The sequence below is a fragment of the Squalius cephalus genome (genome assembly GCF_949319135.1).
Source record: "Squalius cephalus genome assembly, chromosome: 7".
NCBI classification, from domain to species: domain Eukaryota; kingdom Metazoa; phylum Chordata; class Actinopteri; order Cypriniformes; family Leuciscidae; genus Squalius; species Squalius cephalus.
This window is the reverse complement of record NC_137128.1, coordinates 20,972,737-20,988,888: the sequence shown is the minus strand read 5'-3', so window position 1 is coordinate 20,988,888 and position 16,152 is coordinate 20,972,737. Positions and strand designations below refer to the sequence as shown.

The 16,152-nt window shown below is 35.9% G+C and overlaps 1 protein-coding gene across 2 annotated transcripts in view; it reads right to left on the bottom strand.

The window, feature by feature from the left end:
• dpp6b (dipeptidyl-peptidase 6b) overlaps positions 1 to 8,897 on the bottom strand; it is a 142,926-nt gene extending 134,029 nt beyond the window's left edge. Inside the window, exons 1-2 of one of the 2 annotated variants that reach the window (XM_079876363.1) lie at positions 8,626 to 8,897; positions 8,452 to 8,510 (exon numbers count right to left, since the gene is read on the bottom strand). In XM_079876363.1, coding sequence (XP_079732489.1) covers positions 8,452 to 8,508 — 57 coding nt within the window. In that variant the 5' untranslated portion in view covers positions 8,509 to 8,510; positions 8,626 to 8,897. Of the gene's footprint in view, positions 1 to 8,451; positions 8,524 to 8,625 lie in introns of those variants that run through there. The other variant, XM_079876364.1, reaches the window with a different exon arrangement.
• Between the last annotated feature and the right edge of the window lie 7,255 nt (positions 8,898 to 16,152).

Here is a 16,152-nt window from a genome sequence, read left to right as displayed (position 1 = left end):
CTTTCCTTCTGGTGTAAATTGTGGAGGGCAGTGACAGGCACTGGATGAATACTGGCATCATAAATGAGCCGCATCAGCTCAGAAAGACAGATGGCACATAAAAATAACAGAATCCTGCACTGGATAGACTTCAGCCCGGTTAATAGAGTCCACTGAGTGGAGAGAAGAGAGCAGCAGACATGACACTTTGGAGTTTGATTGAAGAAAGGTTTCTGAGTTTATCATGTATTTAGGCAGCCTCTGTGATAGATTTCACAGAAAGCACTGATTCCATTAGGTTTCCCTTTTGTAACACTATTAAAAGGTTGAGAGAATTAAATGGTCTGATCTGTCAAAATCAAGTCATGCTCTTTATCAGCTGACAACTGTAGCATAATAAGAGTGAAGATCGCATTATGTTTCGCTCTATAGCACTGTACATTAAGCAGTAGCAGGAAATGTAAGGAGCCAAAAACTGAATAAAACTCATTCAAAGTTATTCATCAGCCTGTTGAAGGCTGTTTAAACCTGTGGTTTCAGCCTCATTCACCTGTTCTCAAAGGCCTTTAAAGTATTATTTTGGGCAAAAATTCTGTGTGATTGTTTGTTCTACTGAGAGGTCTAGCTGCAGCTGCAGATGCTTTAATGAATCAACAGGATGCTTGTTTCACTATGTCACTATTGTCCCCTGGATCTACCACCAAAACTTTACACTAGGACAGCAACAACTAATTGATCAAAAAAAGATAATCAATAATGAAAATGATCAACAACAAAATCCATTATTAATTAGTCTAGTCTGTGCAATGTGTAGGGATCATCTCTGTCACTAATGTCACTTTACAGACGTTTAAAACACATTTCTATAAACATAATATGTGCCTGAAAAAGGTTGCAGAGTGAGCTGTATTTGTATTAATAGCCCTAAATTTGCACATTGTTTGGATGAAAACATTGGATGTGGAATCACATTTATTAAAATACAGACAATAAAATTGGACTTAAAATAAAAGTCAAAAAACAAAAAAAATCCAGTTACTCAATAAATCAAAGAAATCATGGTTAGTTGCAGCACACAGAATGGCACTTGTATTTGTCAACTGCTGATGCAAGAAATGCAAAGAATACCAGCTGCTCACCAAACACATTTTAATTGGAGACAAGCTGCTAAAAGAAATGTATTACCAGTGGCATGCATGGTGCCCTCAGGTAGCATGGAGCAAACTATGTAAATCGTTAAAATGCACTTTCTATTATCCATGTTTTATTTCTAATGTCTGAATGTTAATGTGCATATGTAATGTGTATATGTAATATGTAATGTATGTGCATACGTAATGTGTATTTGTAATATGTAATCAGTCAGAAACTAATCGAAATCTGATATTGAGCATTACGGTTGTTAATACTAAGCTAAAAAAAAGGACAAAAAAGTAATCTACAACAAAATAGAGAGAGCTTTGAAAAGCAATAAGATGAAGGTATCTCAGTAGACAGGACGTGATATAAGCATTGGATTCGGACATGCCTTCCTACATCCGTATTTTTCAGCTTTCGGAAGCAGCCCAAGACATTCCAATGCTCCCATTATCATGTATACTCTGAGCATAAAAGGTCTGTACTTTTGTTTAAAAGAACTGTTAGAGTCTGTTAGGTAAGAGCACTGGAATAGAGGAATGAAATATTTGAATATTAAATGTTTAATGTGTTTGTTTTTCTGTTTTCACTTAAAAAAAGCAATGTGTTGGCAAGTTAATGACATATAGATATTCAAAACTGGTCAAGAAAAAAAATATTGGCATTAGCAGATAGTCAAGCCTGCACTACTGTGATGAAAAAGTGGTACCAAGCCATCCCTACTCTATAATTGTCACGCTGGGTTGCAAAAAAAACTAATAAAGCTGGATTTAATTGCAGCAGTGATTACTTTAATCCAAATAAACTCAAACTAACACTTCAGTTACACTACAAAACATGGGTAACAGAACACCATAATAATGACGAGAACAGACCAAAAGCAGTTGTCACAGTGGGTTGCAAAACCAGAAATTGAAATAAAAAAAGCTGGATTTAATTACAGCAGTGATTTCTTTAATCCAAATAAACTCAAACTAACACTTCACATACACTACACAACATGGGTAACAGAACACCATAATAATGATGAGAACAGACCAAGAGCAACTGAAACACAAGGTGTATAAACACTAGAGACAAAGAAATGAAAACCAACGTGATTACGTAATGCATCGCAGAGTTCTGAAAGATGAGCATTTGTGGTTAAAAGGTATATACATTTTTTTGTATTTTTTGAAAATGAACAATCGTTTCTCTAGATAAGACCCTTATTCCACGGCTGGGATCGCACAGAGCCCTTTGAAGCTGCATTGAAACTGCAATTTGGACCTTCAACCCATTGGTTGCCATTGAAGTCCACTATGAGAAAAATTCTGGAATGTAAAATCTTACATAAACCATTCCTTCTCAAATCTGTCCTTTGGACCCCCCACCATTTTCCTCAAAAAACTTCTTTTCGACTGAAGAAAGAAAGACATAAACATCTCGGATGACATTGGGGTGAGTAAATTATTAGGAAATTTTAATTCTGAAGTGAACTAATCCTTTAAAGCAGCATGATTTATTTGAACTACAACAATAATAATAATATAAATTAAAAAAATATATTATGTTTGTTGCTCAGTCTTTCAACTTGCGGCTAAAAAAAAAACATTGATGATGACTGCACTATTAAAAAATAAAGATTCCAAAAGGAGGTTTTTGTAGCAATGCCATTTTGATTCCCTATCTAAATAACTTTTTTCCACTAAAAAGAACCTTTTGTGGAACGGGAGGTTCTTCATGGAACCACAATGTGCCAAGTACCACCTCTGATTTGTAAGAGGTGGTACTAGGGCTGAATAGTTTGAGAACGACTGTATTGTACTATAAGTGTGATGGGGAACAGCAAAAATGGAAAGTATATGTCATACATATGTGGTTTATCACTGACCAAATTGTAAAATCTTACATAAACCATTCCTTTGCCAAACCAAACCATTGCTGTGTCCCAATTCAGAGGCTGCATCCTTCGAAGGACGTGAACTTCAAAGTGACAGCTGCCAGTGATGAGTGACTGTAACGTTTGTACTAGACTTTTTTTAAAAACTTATAGCAAACTGTCTAAATACAGTATGTTCACCGTGGTCCATTTCTGTATATAATAAATAGTATAAACTATGCATAGATCGCATCTCAGTAAGATATAAGTCAACATTTGAAGGATGCAGCCTCTGAATTAGGACGCAGCTTATGTCTCCCTTATCTAGCACACCTGATTCAACTCATCAGCTCATTAGTAGAGACTTGAAAGACTTGAATTGGGTGTGTCCAATAAGGGAGACATACAAATGTCCAGGACAGGTTTAAGAAGCACAACCCTAAACCACCTTTTAAAGGAGAAAAATGCTTTCATCATTATTAACTCTGATATGCAGTAGCAAACTACACCAGAGTTTGAAAAACTTTCACATGAACAAAACCATTTTTAAGACAAATACAAAGAAAAAAAAAAGTTACTGTTTGTAATCATCATGGTGGATTGTGCTATACCTGAAAAATATAGGTTTATAATACAAACACTTTGTGTTAAATTCTTTGAAGTGTTATCAATCAGGTGCATTTTGTATATTTCAAATTCGCAAAGAGATTTCCTGTCTAGACGCAAAGTATTTTTCCTTACAGAAGAGGGCGAAGGAAGCATTTTTTTCAGCAAAGGAAGCTCATCCAAACTCTCTATCACAAATCTGCTGCAGCACTCTGAGTGAGTTATAACATATCCTGCTCCTGCAGGAGAGCATAATGGGTTCTCTCTATACCGTGGCGATATATTCCAAGCAGTGCCGTGATTTAGATGCATCCAAAAATACTTTACAGCTTTTCCATTCAGAACTCCAGCAGACAGGCTTCTGCTGATAGGAGCAGGGTCATTAAGGAGAGATGCTCGAAAATAAGGGATAAAAAAAATTAGGGGACCTTTAAAGAACAGGTTCAATGCTTCTTTGAAAACTCAATTAAGGCATGATAATTAAAAAAAAAAAAAAAACACAAACAAAACCTAAATGCAAAATATTTGACTAAAATACAGCAATCTAGATAAAAAAAAAAAAAAAAAAAAAAAAGACCAGGTCAAAAGTGAAGCTACAAAAGTGAGTGTCATTTTTATTCAAATTCAAGCTGCATAGTTTGTTAATCAAACATATGATGTAACTATAAGAAACAATCCTTTATGAATTTAAAATCAACAATAAATTAACATCACAGATATGACGACATCATATACTGTATATATACGACATCTAATTTTTCTGCCAGTGTATTGTTGTTTTCCAGAAGCTTGGGCCGCAAAAGTATGAAGGGTTTGCATGTGTCCTAATCCCTCTGAAATGTCTGTTTGCAACAAGCAATTCTTGCAGAAAATGTTTGATACTCATGGTACTTAACGCTCTAAACATTTTAGTAAAGCCCTGAATGTTTTTATTACATCATTTTTTACCACTTATGTTTTCACGCTTGGTTTTCACTATTAAATCATTTCCGAGCTTTAGTAGCTGCTCCATCCTCCTGCTCCAGAATTTTGACAACTGCCATAAAATCTAGCATTTTATTCTACAACAAAGTGAAGGCTCATTAAAATTATGTAGCAGAGGTCTGTGTAGTAGACAACTCCTTAGTAATAAGAAGAAACTGTGCATTGTCTTGGGTCACCACCTCCATCCAGTGGTAAAAAGCAGAGACAATGTTGCGAATATAGCAGAATATCTGTTATAGAGGAATTTGCATAGTGGACATTTGTGATTCTTGCATAACTCTTTCTTGGACTTCCACATGTTGCACATGTCAGGGGGTCTGTGACATTTTGTCATGCCATATTATGTTTGATACAGTTGGGTAAAATCAACAAAGCGTCGTTGACCACTCACTGCCACATGCTAAATATACTTTTAAATGACCTAAAAAACACTGATTTAAAGGGATACTCCACCGTTTTTTCATATTAAACTATGTTATTCCCTTAACTAAGACGAGTTGATATACCTCTCTCGTCTCAGTGTGCACACTAAATCGCTCTGTCTTGCGGCGAAACTTTGTTAGCACTTAGCTTAGCCCAGTTCATTCAATATGGGCCAAGCAGAGAAGCTACCAAACACCAGCTTGTAAGCACTTCGACTTGGCGCAGTAATATCTTCACTAGAGGGAGCGGGGGCCGGTGAGAGGATTTTTCACGAGTGAAGATATTACTGCGCCAAGTCGAAGTGCTCACAAGCACTTGCTATGGTATTCCGCCATACAATATAGTTATCCATTTTACACGCTTAGAAAAGCGCACCGTTTTGTTTTGTGTCACCGTCCTAGGTCGAGTTACACTACGCGAGTAACTGTATTTAAATAGGGAAAACGTGGAGGTGTTTGGTAGCTTCTCTGCTTGGCCCATATTGAATGAACTGGGCTAAGCTAAGTGCTAACAAAGTTTCGCCGCAAGACAGAGCGATTTAGTGCACGCACTGAGACGAGAGAGGTATGTATCAACTCGTCTTAGTTAAGGGAATAACATAGTTTAATATGAAAAAACGGTGGAGTATCCCTTTAAAACAAATGTCAGCTGCTGTCTAGAATCATTCTTTGAAATGTATGAACATGCTTTGAGTATAGCTTTTAGATGTTCAGTAAGCAAGCCTTTCCAGCTGAATTTAGAGCCAACAACACTGAAAACACACTACATAATTCCACTGCCCAGTCACTCCAAGATCTTGTCTTTACTTGCCTTTTATTAAATATCACATTATTGTATTACACAACAAAACTGCAAAAAGAGACCACCTGTAAACCTATCATGGTCTGCCTTAGTAAAGATTATAGAAATTTCGGACAACTGAACACTGCCATTATCAAAAAACTTTTTTGTTTTAAACAAACGTTGATAACTTAAAAAGAGAGACTGCAAGACATTTTCTGATGTATTATGACTCATTTCATATCATATCCAACACAGTATCTAGTAAAAGACAAAAAATGTGAAGAAGAGTGTTTAACATACCTCACTGGGTATAAAGGGTCCTTGTCCTTTGCCCTTTGATGGGAAAAATCAGAGATTGGCTCAGTAATTCTTGTAACTTTCAAATTGCACAACTTTAATCCATAATGATCTTGACACCAAAGTAAACAAGACCTGTTTTACTGAATAAATTATAACAAGAACTACTGGACAGTGCTCTGATAGCACTAAAAAGTACACATCCTGCCAGCAGAGGGCGCACTTTGTTTAGTTTGCAGCTTCCACAGACTTTGGACCCCAGTACTCTCTAAAAGATGTCCAGAATGGCAATGCAGACCATGACAAAAAAACTTGTTTACTCTTCTTTTTATACTCCCATTAAAACACAGAGAAGAAAAATACATTCCAGTGTACTGTATGTTACAGCGTATATCCTGAAAAACTTGAAGACATCTGCTTCACAGACACAAACATTGAAATGTATAACACCCTCGGTGCCTCAGCTTAGCTTTTCTTGTTCATATCCAGTGGGTGAAAACAATTAGTAAACTGAACTGGTAATAAAAAAAAGAAATAAAAAAAGATACTTCAGTGAATTCTGACTGATGTTTTCTCCAGTCAGTTGCATCTTCATGAGCAATGAACTAAATATCATTTTATGTGGGTCAGGATATTGGCAATTCGCTGCTGTGATGTAACAAAACCCTAAAACTTTGTAGGACAAAGCCCCAGAGGTGTTTGCAGAAAACAGCGGCATGACAAAATAAGAAAAACTCTGCACAGAAATATTAAGACAATAACTCAAACTCTGATGATAAGGATAATTAGGGTAGGAATAACTGGGGGGTATAAGCAGCATAACACTTTGTGTTGCTCAGATTCAAACTGAGCAGCAACACATCTTTGAATACTTTTTGGACTAAAAGAGACCTAAGTTACCAAAGGTAAGTTAAAAAATGACTGGAAGGAAGAATAATGGAAAAGTAGAGGATGAGGAGACCAGAGAAACCCTGTCCAGTGAAGTAGATTTGTTGACAGAATCCTATATGGATGTTTTAAGCCTGGATGTTGTGGTGCATTGAGCCTGGTTCAGATATATGAATAGACTGTATTTCCTCATTCAGTAACTACTTCACTTCAATCTTTACAATGTTTTTTTGAAACTCTTACTGACAATAGTCTGTAAACAGATACTTAAGTTGTCTTGAGATTTGTAAGTGCTGGCTTTAAGATTGCTTTGCTACACAATATGTTTTCGCGAGAGCACAAGCGAGTTACTCTGATGTCGAGTAATGATGCTCATTAAATATGCACCTCTATCTGAGCTGCACCAATCACATCGGGTTATCTGATATAGGCGGTGCAACGTCGAAGTCATTAGTAAACATTGCAAGATGGCTATGGATGAACACCATTTGTTTGAAACGGCTTTGGCCGCTACAATGAAAGATTTAGACCTTTTCTCTAAAAGAGGAACAGAAGACGGCGCTCGAATCGTTCCTTTGCAAGAAGGGCGTTTTTGCTTTTTTGCCGACCAGATACGGTAAGAGTCTAATCTACCAGTTAGCTCCGCTGGTAGCTAAGCGATAACTTGTTGTGATTGGTCGGAGTGTTATTCAATTGCGTGCAGTGAGATTTTCAAATTGCATGCTTGGTGCCACCCTTCGAGCTTGCCGATTTTCATTAGTCTACGCCAGACCATTAATCTTTTAGATTTAGGTCTGGATTTCCAGGATAATAGGGACAGACAACTGACTCTTCAATATGAAGGCATCTATCACTGTATAAAAATATATTGAACAAAAAGGTGCCAAATGTCCACCTGAGGGTAGGGACATTCAACATTTAGTCTTCCACTGAATTTATATAACATTTCAAACTTCCATATCTCTTATGTAATATTCACCTCAATCATTTCATGTTGCCTCTAACCTCAACATCAAAGAACAGTTATCCTCCATAGGGAGCTTTTGGAGTGGGACAGACTGCTAGGCTTTTGACAGTCCTGAGGTGGTTTTGACTTTCACTTCATAAATCCCATCAAGTTCACACAATTTCCCTGTCCCCTGAAACTCAATGTTAAATTAAGTGCAGTAATACAGAACAAAACAACAAAACCTGAGGGAAACCTAACACCTGACCTTCTTGTGATGAAAATCCCTTTATCTCAATCTCACATAGGCTATAGCCACGGTCTTTCTCCTCATCACCATTTATTATATAAAGAAAGGGCATAGGCTATACAAAGTGATTGATTTACATGGATATTGAAGCTGCTTCAAATGCTAAATGAGAATTATGTTCACCAGATTGTCAATTATGTCACACATACAAAATGCACATAGAGGGTCTTATAAGTACTATATGTTAATTTGTTGTAATATATGTCTTGAAACAGTTGGATGAAATCAACAGCTTACCTTATCCCCATTGGATGAACCCCTCCGGTAATTCCCTGCTCCAGCAGACGAGTTCATCCCTCAACGGTGTGTTTAAGACAGAAAAAGAGGAAGTTAATCCATGGAATTACGTTTTTTTTTTTTTTAAAGCTTGGGATGTGTAAGAAAAGAAAGAAAAAAACCCCATTTTCATACCAGAAGTCTCGTTTTCCGAGGAAGTTCAATGAAATGTTTATCAGCTCGTGTTTGTGTGAGTGAGTAGCCTAGTTGTTCCCGCGTTATCTGATGCAGGTGTTGAGACAGTTTCCCTGTGAAAGAGAGTGACCCTCTCTCACAACCACACGCGTGGTGAGTGTGACGTACCTGCGGGAGATGTGACAGCTATGACAGCGCGGGTTGAGACCACGATTTCCTGTTGAAACGCTGGAATAGCAAAAGCTCTTAGCGGCTGGTGCACCGCCTACCGCAAACTCCTCAGCGCATGTTGCAGTGCGAAGGCTACTTGACTGATTTTATCTCGATATCAAAATCATTTTGATCTAAAGGCTTATGCTTGCTTTAAATTAGTAACGACTTAACACAAACAAGTAAAAATTACGATATTTTGATTTAGCCTATTTAACATTTGGTCATTACATAATCGCCGATAATTGCATTTGTTAGCATATTTATAGACTATACAGTTTTGACACTTTACTAAAATTTAAATAATAAAGAATGTGTAGTGTAGCCTAGTCGTTTTTGTATAGATCTGATGAACTAATCTCTATGAAACTAAAATAAAAAAAAGTTTAAATGCAATAAGATTCTAGTTTTATAACAAGTTGTCAAATGAACAGCTCTAATTCATGACCACCACCTACTACAGCCTATATTCTAGATTTCTTTTTCATATAGGCTATCCATTGACCAGTCAAATGATCTACATACTAAAGTCAACATTCTTAAATTAAGGTAGGCTACATTTATTGAAAAGCAAAATGACAAGATAATAAGATTATACATTTTTGAAAGGAATTATCAAAATTGTGTTTGTGCTTCAAAAATAATCTGCCAACGGAAAATAACCTTATTTTCCTTTTGAATTGTTTATTTTTTCCTACCTTTTAGACAGATATTTTATCTTGTTTTTAAGTAATTGTTCTTCTGCTCTCAGTGTTCCATAAGTTTAATTAGAAGTACAAAAAACAATTTTCCATTGAATTTGCTCATTGCTCATATTGTTTCATTTTGTTTATTTCAAAGAAAAGTGATGATAGAGATCTCATTTCATTGTGGTCATAATTTCAGGAGACTAATTGCAGCTCAAGTGGTTATGTTCAGTTGGAAATATGTTTATTATATTAAAGTGATCTTACAATATCTTTCAAAAAGTGTATGGGAAATTCAGCCAAAACTTAGTTTCCACTTTCACCTCAATCCATTGCGAAATGATTCAGCTCATATATAGCATTCTCTTCACAGGTGAAAAAAAAAAGATTTGTCATACTGAGATATAGCCTAGTGCACACCTCTCATGAGCTAAGCAGACCTTAGAACAGCATTCATCAAAAACAAATCAGAAGTGTGACTTCTAAATCATACTAAATCAAAATGCTGATGCAGCCTGTGTTGCTAACAGACACACTGTTGTCTTGATCATTTGTGAAGGTTTAATGCTAACTTGAAGGTCAGCTAAGTTGCAGGAGTCCACAAACTGTGCAGCATAATCAGACAGGTATAGGGTCTGAATCTAAAGTTCATCTGGCCATCGAATGGTAAATCCCTCTCAGAAAAGTTTTTATATCTCCTTTTAAAGCACTGCCACTACAGCCACATTCAGAAAACATTTTTGGTATTCTTTTAAGGCGTTTCAAATGAAAAATATTCCATCTTTTAAAAGTGTCTTGAAATTGCATCGAGACCTTCTTTTCCATTCAGTTGTGAACGGCTTCATACTTCATAGACTGTCAACAGCCACATGTTGGTAGAGCCATGCTTTGAATTTCCCCCGGAAGTCCTGATTTCTCGATCCTGCTTTTCAGTGCTCTTGATATTGTTCCTATTTGAGAGTGAGTCATCGAACGAACCACTTTCCAAGGCACTTAATTGGATTCTCCTCTATTGATGGAATATCCTCCCCCTGCACTTACATCTTAAACCTGTTTGTCATTTTGCCTTTTCTGGCCACCATACTCCTGGATTTCTTTGGCTTAAACTTCATTCTGGCCCACATTGCCATGTGGTCAAGCACTGTTAACACCCACCTCGCCTCCACAAGTGTTGTGGTCATCACAAGATCGTCCAAGAACCCTCTTATTGGGGGTTGACGAATACCTGATTCCATTCTTGGTCCTCGGGTTAATAAGTTACTGCATGTCGATAAAGTTATAAAAATAAACTTCTAAATCTGAATTTTACTGCATACATGCCATTTCAAATAGAATACTCATAGTTACACTATTAAAATAAAGGTTCGTTATTGGCATCTATGGTTCAAAGAAGAACATGGAACTTTTTCTTTGCCAAAAGTTTCTTTGCAGTGGTAAAAGGTTCTTCAGATTATTAAAAAAATGCTTCTTTTAAGAACTGTTCACTGAAAGATTCTTAAGGGAATCCAAAATATTTTTTATGAGTGAATTTTATTGAACTCCTGTATTAACTTCAGATAACGCTTCACATGATTTGTGTCAATGTTAATGTATGGGGAAACCACAGATGTTCTGTGAAGTCTTTTGTATTATGTAAATGTTTTTTTTATTTTTCAATTTAATTTTCTGTCAAAGCTGCACATAAATGTATTGTTGTTGTGGTATAACACTTTTGAAGCCGCAGATATGCTGGGGAGAAAAGGGAAAAGAGGAATTATCAGTCACAAATGCCAGACTTTGTCATTTTTAAGAGCTAACCTTGTCAAATATCGTGTAGAAATTTAACAACTTCTCACTGAGACAAACCAGTCAACCAACACAGTTTTCAAATCAACATATCATAAGAATTAATTTTTAGATAGATTGCTATCCACAACTTTACTGTGAGAAAGGCATACGTGTAGATTTCAGTGTTCAATAAGATATCATCATATGACTTCAGAACTTGAAATATAAAGAAATTATGCAGACTTTTATTATGTTTTGTACTGCTTTAATATTTGGGAATAGGTAATTATAAATAATTTACATTTACTTATATCTCAATGTACTAATCTACAATGTATGTTTTCTTTTTTTGCAGGAGATATTTTCTGAGAAGTTTCAAGTGACATTTTTCCACTCTATACCCATATCACATTTAAATCTCATTATCTGATCCAGTCTCTCTCTAACTGCAGATCTGTAATCATTTCCTTTCCTCTCATACTTCACACACATGCCAGCACTAGAATGTTTCACAAGTAAATTACAACTACACTAATGTATAGTTCTTTTTTTTTTTTTTTTTTTTTTCCTCTAGGAGAAGTATCAGATCACTCTGCAGATATAATGGAGTTCAAGTTCTGGTCCATCGACCAGATAATGATCACACAGCAATGGATTGCTGTAGCAATACAATCGTGCTGAAATCAAGGCTGAGTGTGACTCTTTTCAGAGCTTCAAGCTGACATTGTTGGCCTAATCATCATATTAAACTGTTGCCTCAGTCTTGATAGATGAGAGAGTGGTCTATAGTTTTTTTTTTTTGTGACCTTAAAATATGAATTTCATTGCATTCGATGCAAACAAAAGATGCAATATTAAGTTTTTGTAATCTAATGCAATGATATATACTTTTAAGTGTGGCTTAAATGTCTACGACAAAATGGGCCTACTAGAAATGGGCTTCTGTTGAATCTTCAGAATAAAACAATTGCATCATAACCACAGGGGTTCACTTTTATGTGGTTTTGTGAATGAGCCTGTTGTCTTGTTCAGCCCTAACTCAGTCTCCCTGGCCAGATCTCTTTACATGACTTGTTTCCATTAGACAAAGTGACAATTACAGCAATGCTCCCAGAGAGGATGAAAGACATTCGATCTGTGTGCGAGTCTCAAACACCAGAGACTGTTTGAGTCCTAGCCATGTGTGTCCATTGTCTTGTGAAAAAAAACCCACTAAACTGTATGTGATGCCATGAGCGTCTCTAATGTTCTGACATTTAACTTGCAATTTACTGATATTTAGGATATTTCCAGTTCGTGTTAGCAGTACGTTTTTTTCTAAGTAAAAAAAGAGCTTCCTGTCTGAGGAGTGACATCATTCCACACCAGCCAATCAGAGAGCTAGTACTCTTCTAATTCATTACGTTTTCATTGCCTTTGGTGTGAGGTCAGGTGGTACTTAGGACAAAGTTTACAGAGATAATTAATCACTTGACTATGCAAGTTATTTAATGATTGTACGTGCTGCATGTCACTTTTTTCTTTAGTGAATATTTGTGAGTAGATTGAATTGATTGAGTAGTTTTAAAATGATGTTTAAGTATATTAAAAAAATAAGTTGAATTTTAGGTTTGAAAGACAGAAATCATGTATTGTATGTCAATTTTGAACATTATAATTTTTTCTATATTTTGTCAAAAGAAATATGCTGTTCATGTTGTTCAACCCTTATAAAGGCCCATCTTGCAACATAATCCAAAATCATAATACGTTTTTCTAAATTTTATTGGATTTTGCTGGCTCTAGTTGCACTGCGACTGCATGTCCACACATAACAAAATCAAGTGCTTCAGTAATTACCTTTCGTGGTGCGTAGTTCAGGAAAGCTAATGCTGATGTTGATGGTTTGATGGCATAATTCCTCCTCCGCACAGCTTGCGCAAGTCTGTTTAGGCCAAATCATGGAAACCTCTGAACTATCCTTTGATCAAAATTCAAATTATTTTTGTTACATAAGATACGAAACATATGCCATATATTATGTATAAAAAACAACCTGCATAGATATATTCATCCCAGCATTATTAGAATCACTACAAATGTGCAAAAACTTATAAGTAATATTACAGTTGTGGTGTAGCCTCAAATATCACTAAAGAAACTGTAACATCACATGTCCCAATGGTATTAGTCTGTGCTCTAAAAACCTGCTGTGTTAATGAATTAACCTCAATATTTCATCATTTGATTTCAGGTCCAATATCTTACTTTAGGTTAATCTATGCAGAAAATATTCTGCATTGTACTCACATTTGTCAACTGCACAGAGTCTTTGTACATTTAGTTAACAGCTCCCAGTAGTGGTTAAGATTTAAAGCTATTAAGTATTCAGAAAAAAAAAAAAAAAAAAAAAAAAAAAAAAAAAAATCCTCCCACTTTCAACAGCTTTTCCTAGCAAATTTCTTATGTGTAAATATGTATGAACATAAAAAGATTCAACTGAAGACATTTGAAACATGTACAGTATATAACTGAAAACAACATAGGTATGAGACGTGGTTTGTAGCCTATTGATTGCAACGGTTGTATTAGCGGACACTGCAGCATGTTCTTGCGTCAACGAAACAGTATAATGTTGTACAAAAATAAGAGCCTTGGTGATAGTGTGACACAAGCCCCTTCCTGTGATAGGAGATAGCGGAGGAAAGTCTTACTTTTGCCAGATAATGTTTCTCACACACAGATCCCCAGCAGGGCTTCAGCTATCCCAGATCAAGTCTGTCTGTAATTAACATTCTGACTAACACCAGGAGAAAACTACGGAAACTCTGAGAAATGTACAGTAACTGTCGTATTCAAATGGCTTACATTGATCAGTCGCTGTTATTCAAATCCAGGTATTGACGCTTCTTGACCTCTAAAATATTAGATTCAATGAAATAGTTCTGGTCTAGTAGTCTAAGTCAAAAAATGCATTAATTTGCCCCATTGATTTGTCAATAGTCAAAAGTCTATCTACACAGGATCCGAGGTAGTGTAACAAGTTATTTTCAAGCTACCGAATCTTTCTCACTTTGTATTTTACATGTATGATGAGAAGGTAAAAACAAATTGAATTCGGTTTTATTTTACTTAAAGGGATAGTTCGGCCAAAAATGATATTTAACCCATGATTTACTCACCCTCAAGCCATTCGAGATGCATACTGTATGTCAATCATTTTTCAGACGAACACATTTTCAGTTATTTTAGAAAATGTCTTAGATCTTTCAGTGGTTATAATGTGAAGCTATGGGGTCCACCTCCTTCAAGTCCAAAAATGTGCATGCATCCTTCACAAAAGTAATCCATCCGGCTCCAGGGGGATAAACGAAGGCTTTCTGAGGGTAGTCCTACGTCATACACCGGCATCCATCTGCCGTGAACGAGCGTCGACCGTTGCCGGAAGCAAGATATTTTCATTTATAAAGTTTTAAATATGTATATTTTTACGACAAAACCGCACGGATTACCCTCAGAAGGCCTTCGTTTATCCCCCTGGAGCCGGATGGATTACTTTTGTGAAGGATGCATGCACATTTTGGGACTTGAAGGAGGTTGACCCCATAGCTTCACATTATAACAACTGAAAGATCTAAGACATTTTCTAAAATAACTGAAAATGTGTTAGTCTGAAAAATGATTGACATACAGTATGCATCTCGAACGGCTTGAGGGTGAGTAAATCATGGGTTTAATATCATTTTTGGCCGAACTATCCCTTTAATTTGGCCATTTATTGATGCTAACTCTATATGCTACAGTTTTACATGCTGCGTTCTCAGTGGAACTTTCTTAGTCTGTTACCTTAGAGTGAAAACAGAGAGTTTAAACAGAGGAAAGGAAAGGAAGAGCAGCCACAACATAGAGAGCACATGAGGATTCAAGGGACCAAAAGCTAAGGAGTTCCATATGTGCCTATCTACTTGAATCCTCATGTGCAACCTAGTTGATAGAAACATTGATAGAAATGCACTACCTTAACTGTTTTGATGAAATATATGCGTTTTATTTACTTCCCTGAGCCATTGTATTCCAGGTGCTGAGTCAAGTCTGATCCTATGCCTCCCTCCCAGCTATTGTAATTGGAGTACAGTTATCTGGAGGATATGAATGAGCTACAAATGATATCTCCAATTGTGGTCATGTATCGGAAGTCATACTGTATGGAAATGGGTTTAACATGAAATGATTATAATTCCAGACAAGTATTGATTTCTCTGTGTGGTGTCTTCGGATTTTGCTTGTGTTATTGGGGTCAATGTCATGATGCTATGTTTGTCTGGATCCATTAATTAATTTACAAATACATGAATTTATTCCAAAACACACAAACAATGATTTAAATAAACTACTTCTATGATGAACCTGCTTTAATTTCTGAATTGAAAAATAATTGTGATTTTTTTGGGGGGCAAAAAGAAAAGAAATGACAGGGTGATAATGCCAACATTTTTTGAGAAGAACCCTTTATTGAATAGTTTCACTATTGATATTTATTAAACAATTTGTGATATTTCTAAGAAATAATTTTTCACTTAAAAAGCATTAACAAATATAAAAACTTTTTCAAAATATAAAAACGTTATATAATAATGATTAATATGTGTACACCCACAACAAAAAGTATTTTAAAGCGTTAAATGCTAGTTTGGTACTGTCACGTTTAGTGAGTATTCATTCAATTTTCAAGGACTTTTAGTTTGTTTCTCTTTCAGTTACCCGTTTCCTTTTTTCTATCTTACCGCCACTATGGATATTCATTTAACGGGCACACCTGTTTGTAATTAAGATCGTCACTCTGTGTATTTAAGTTCCTCTGTTTTTTTTTTATGGCCATTGTCCG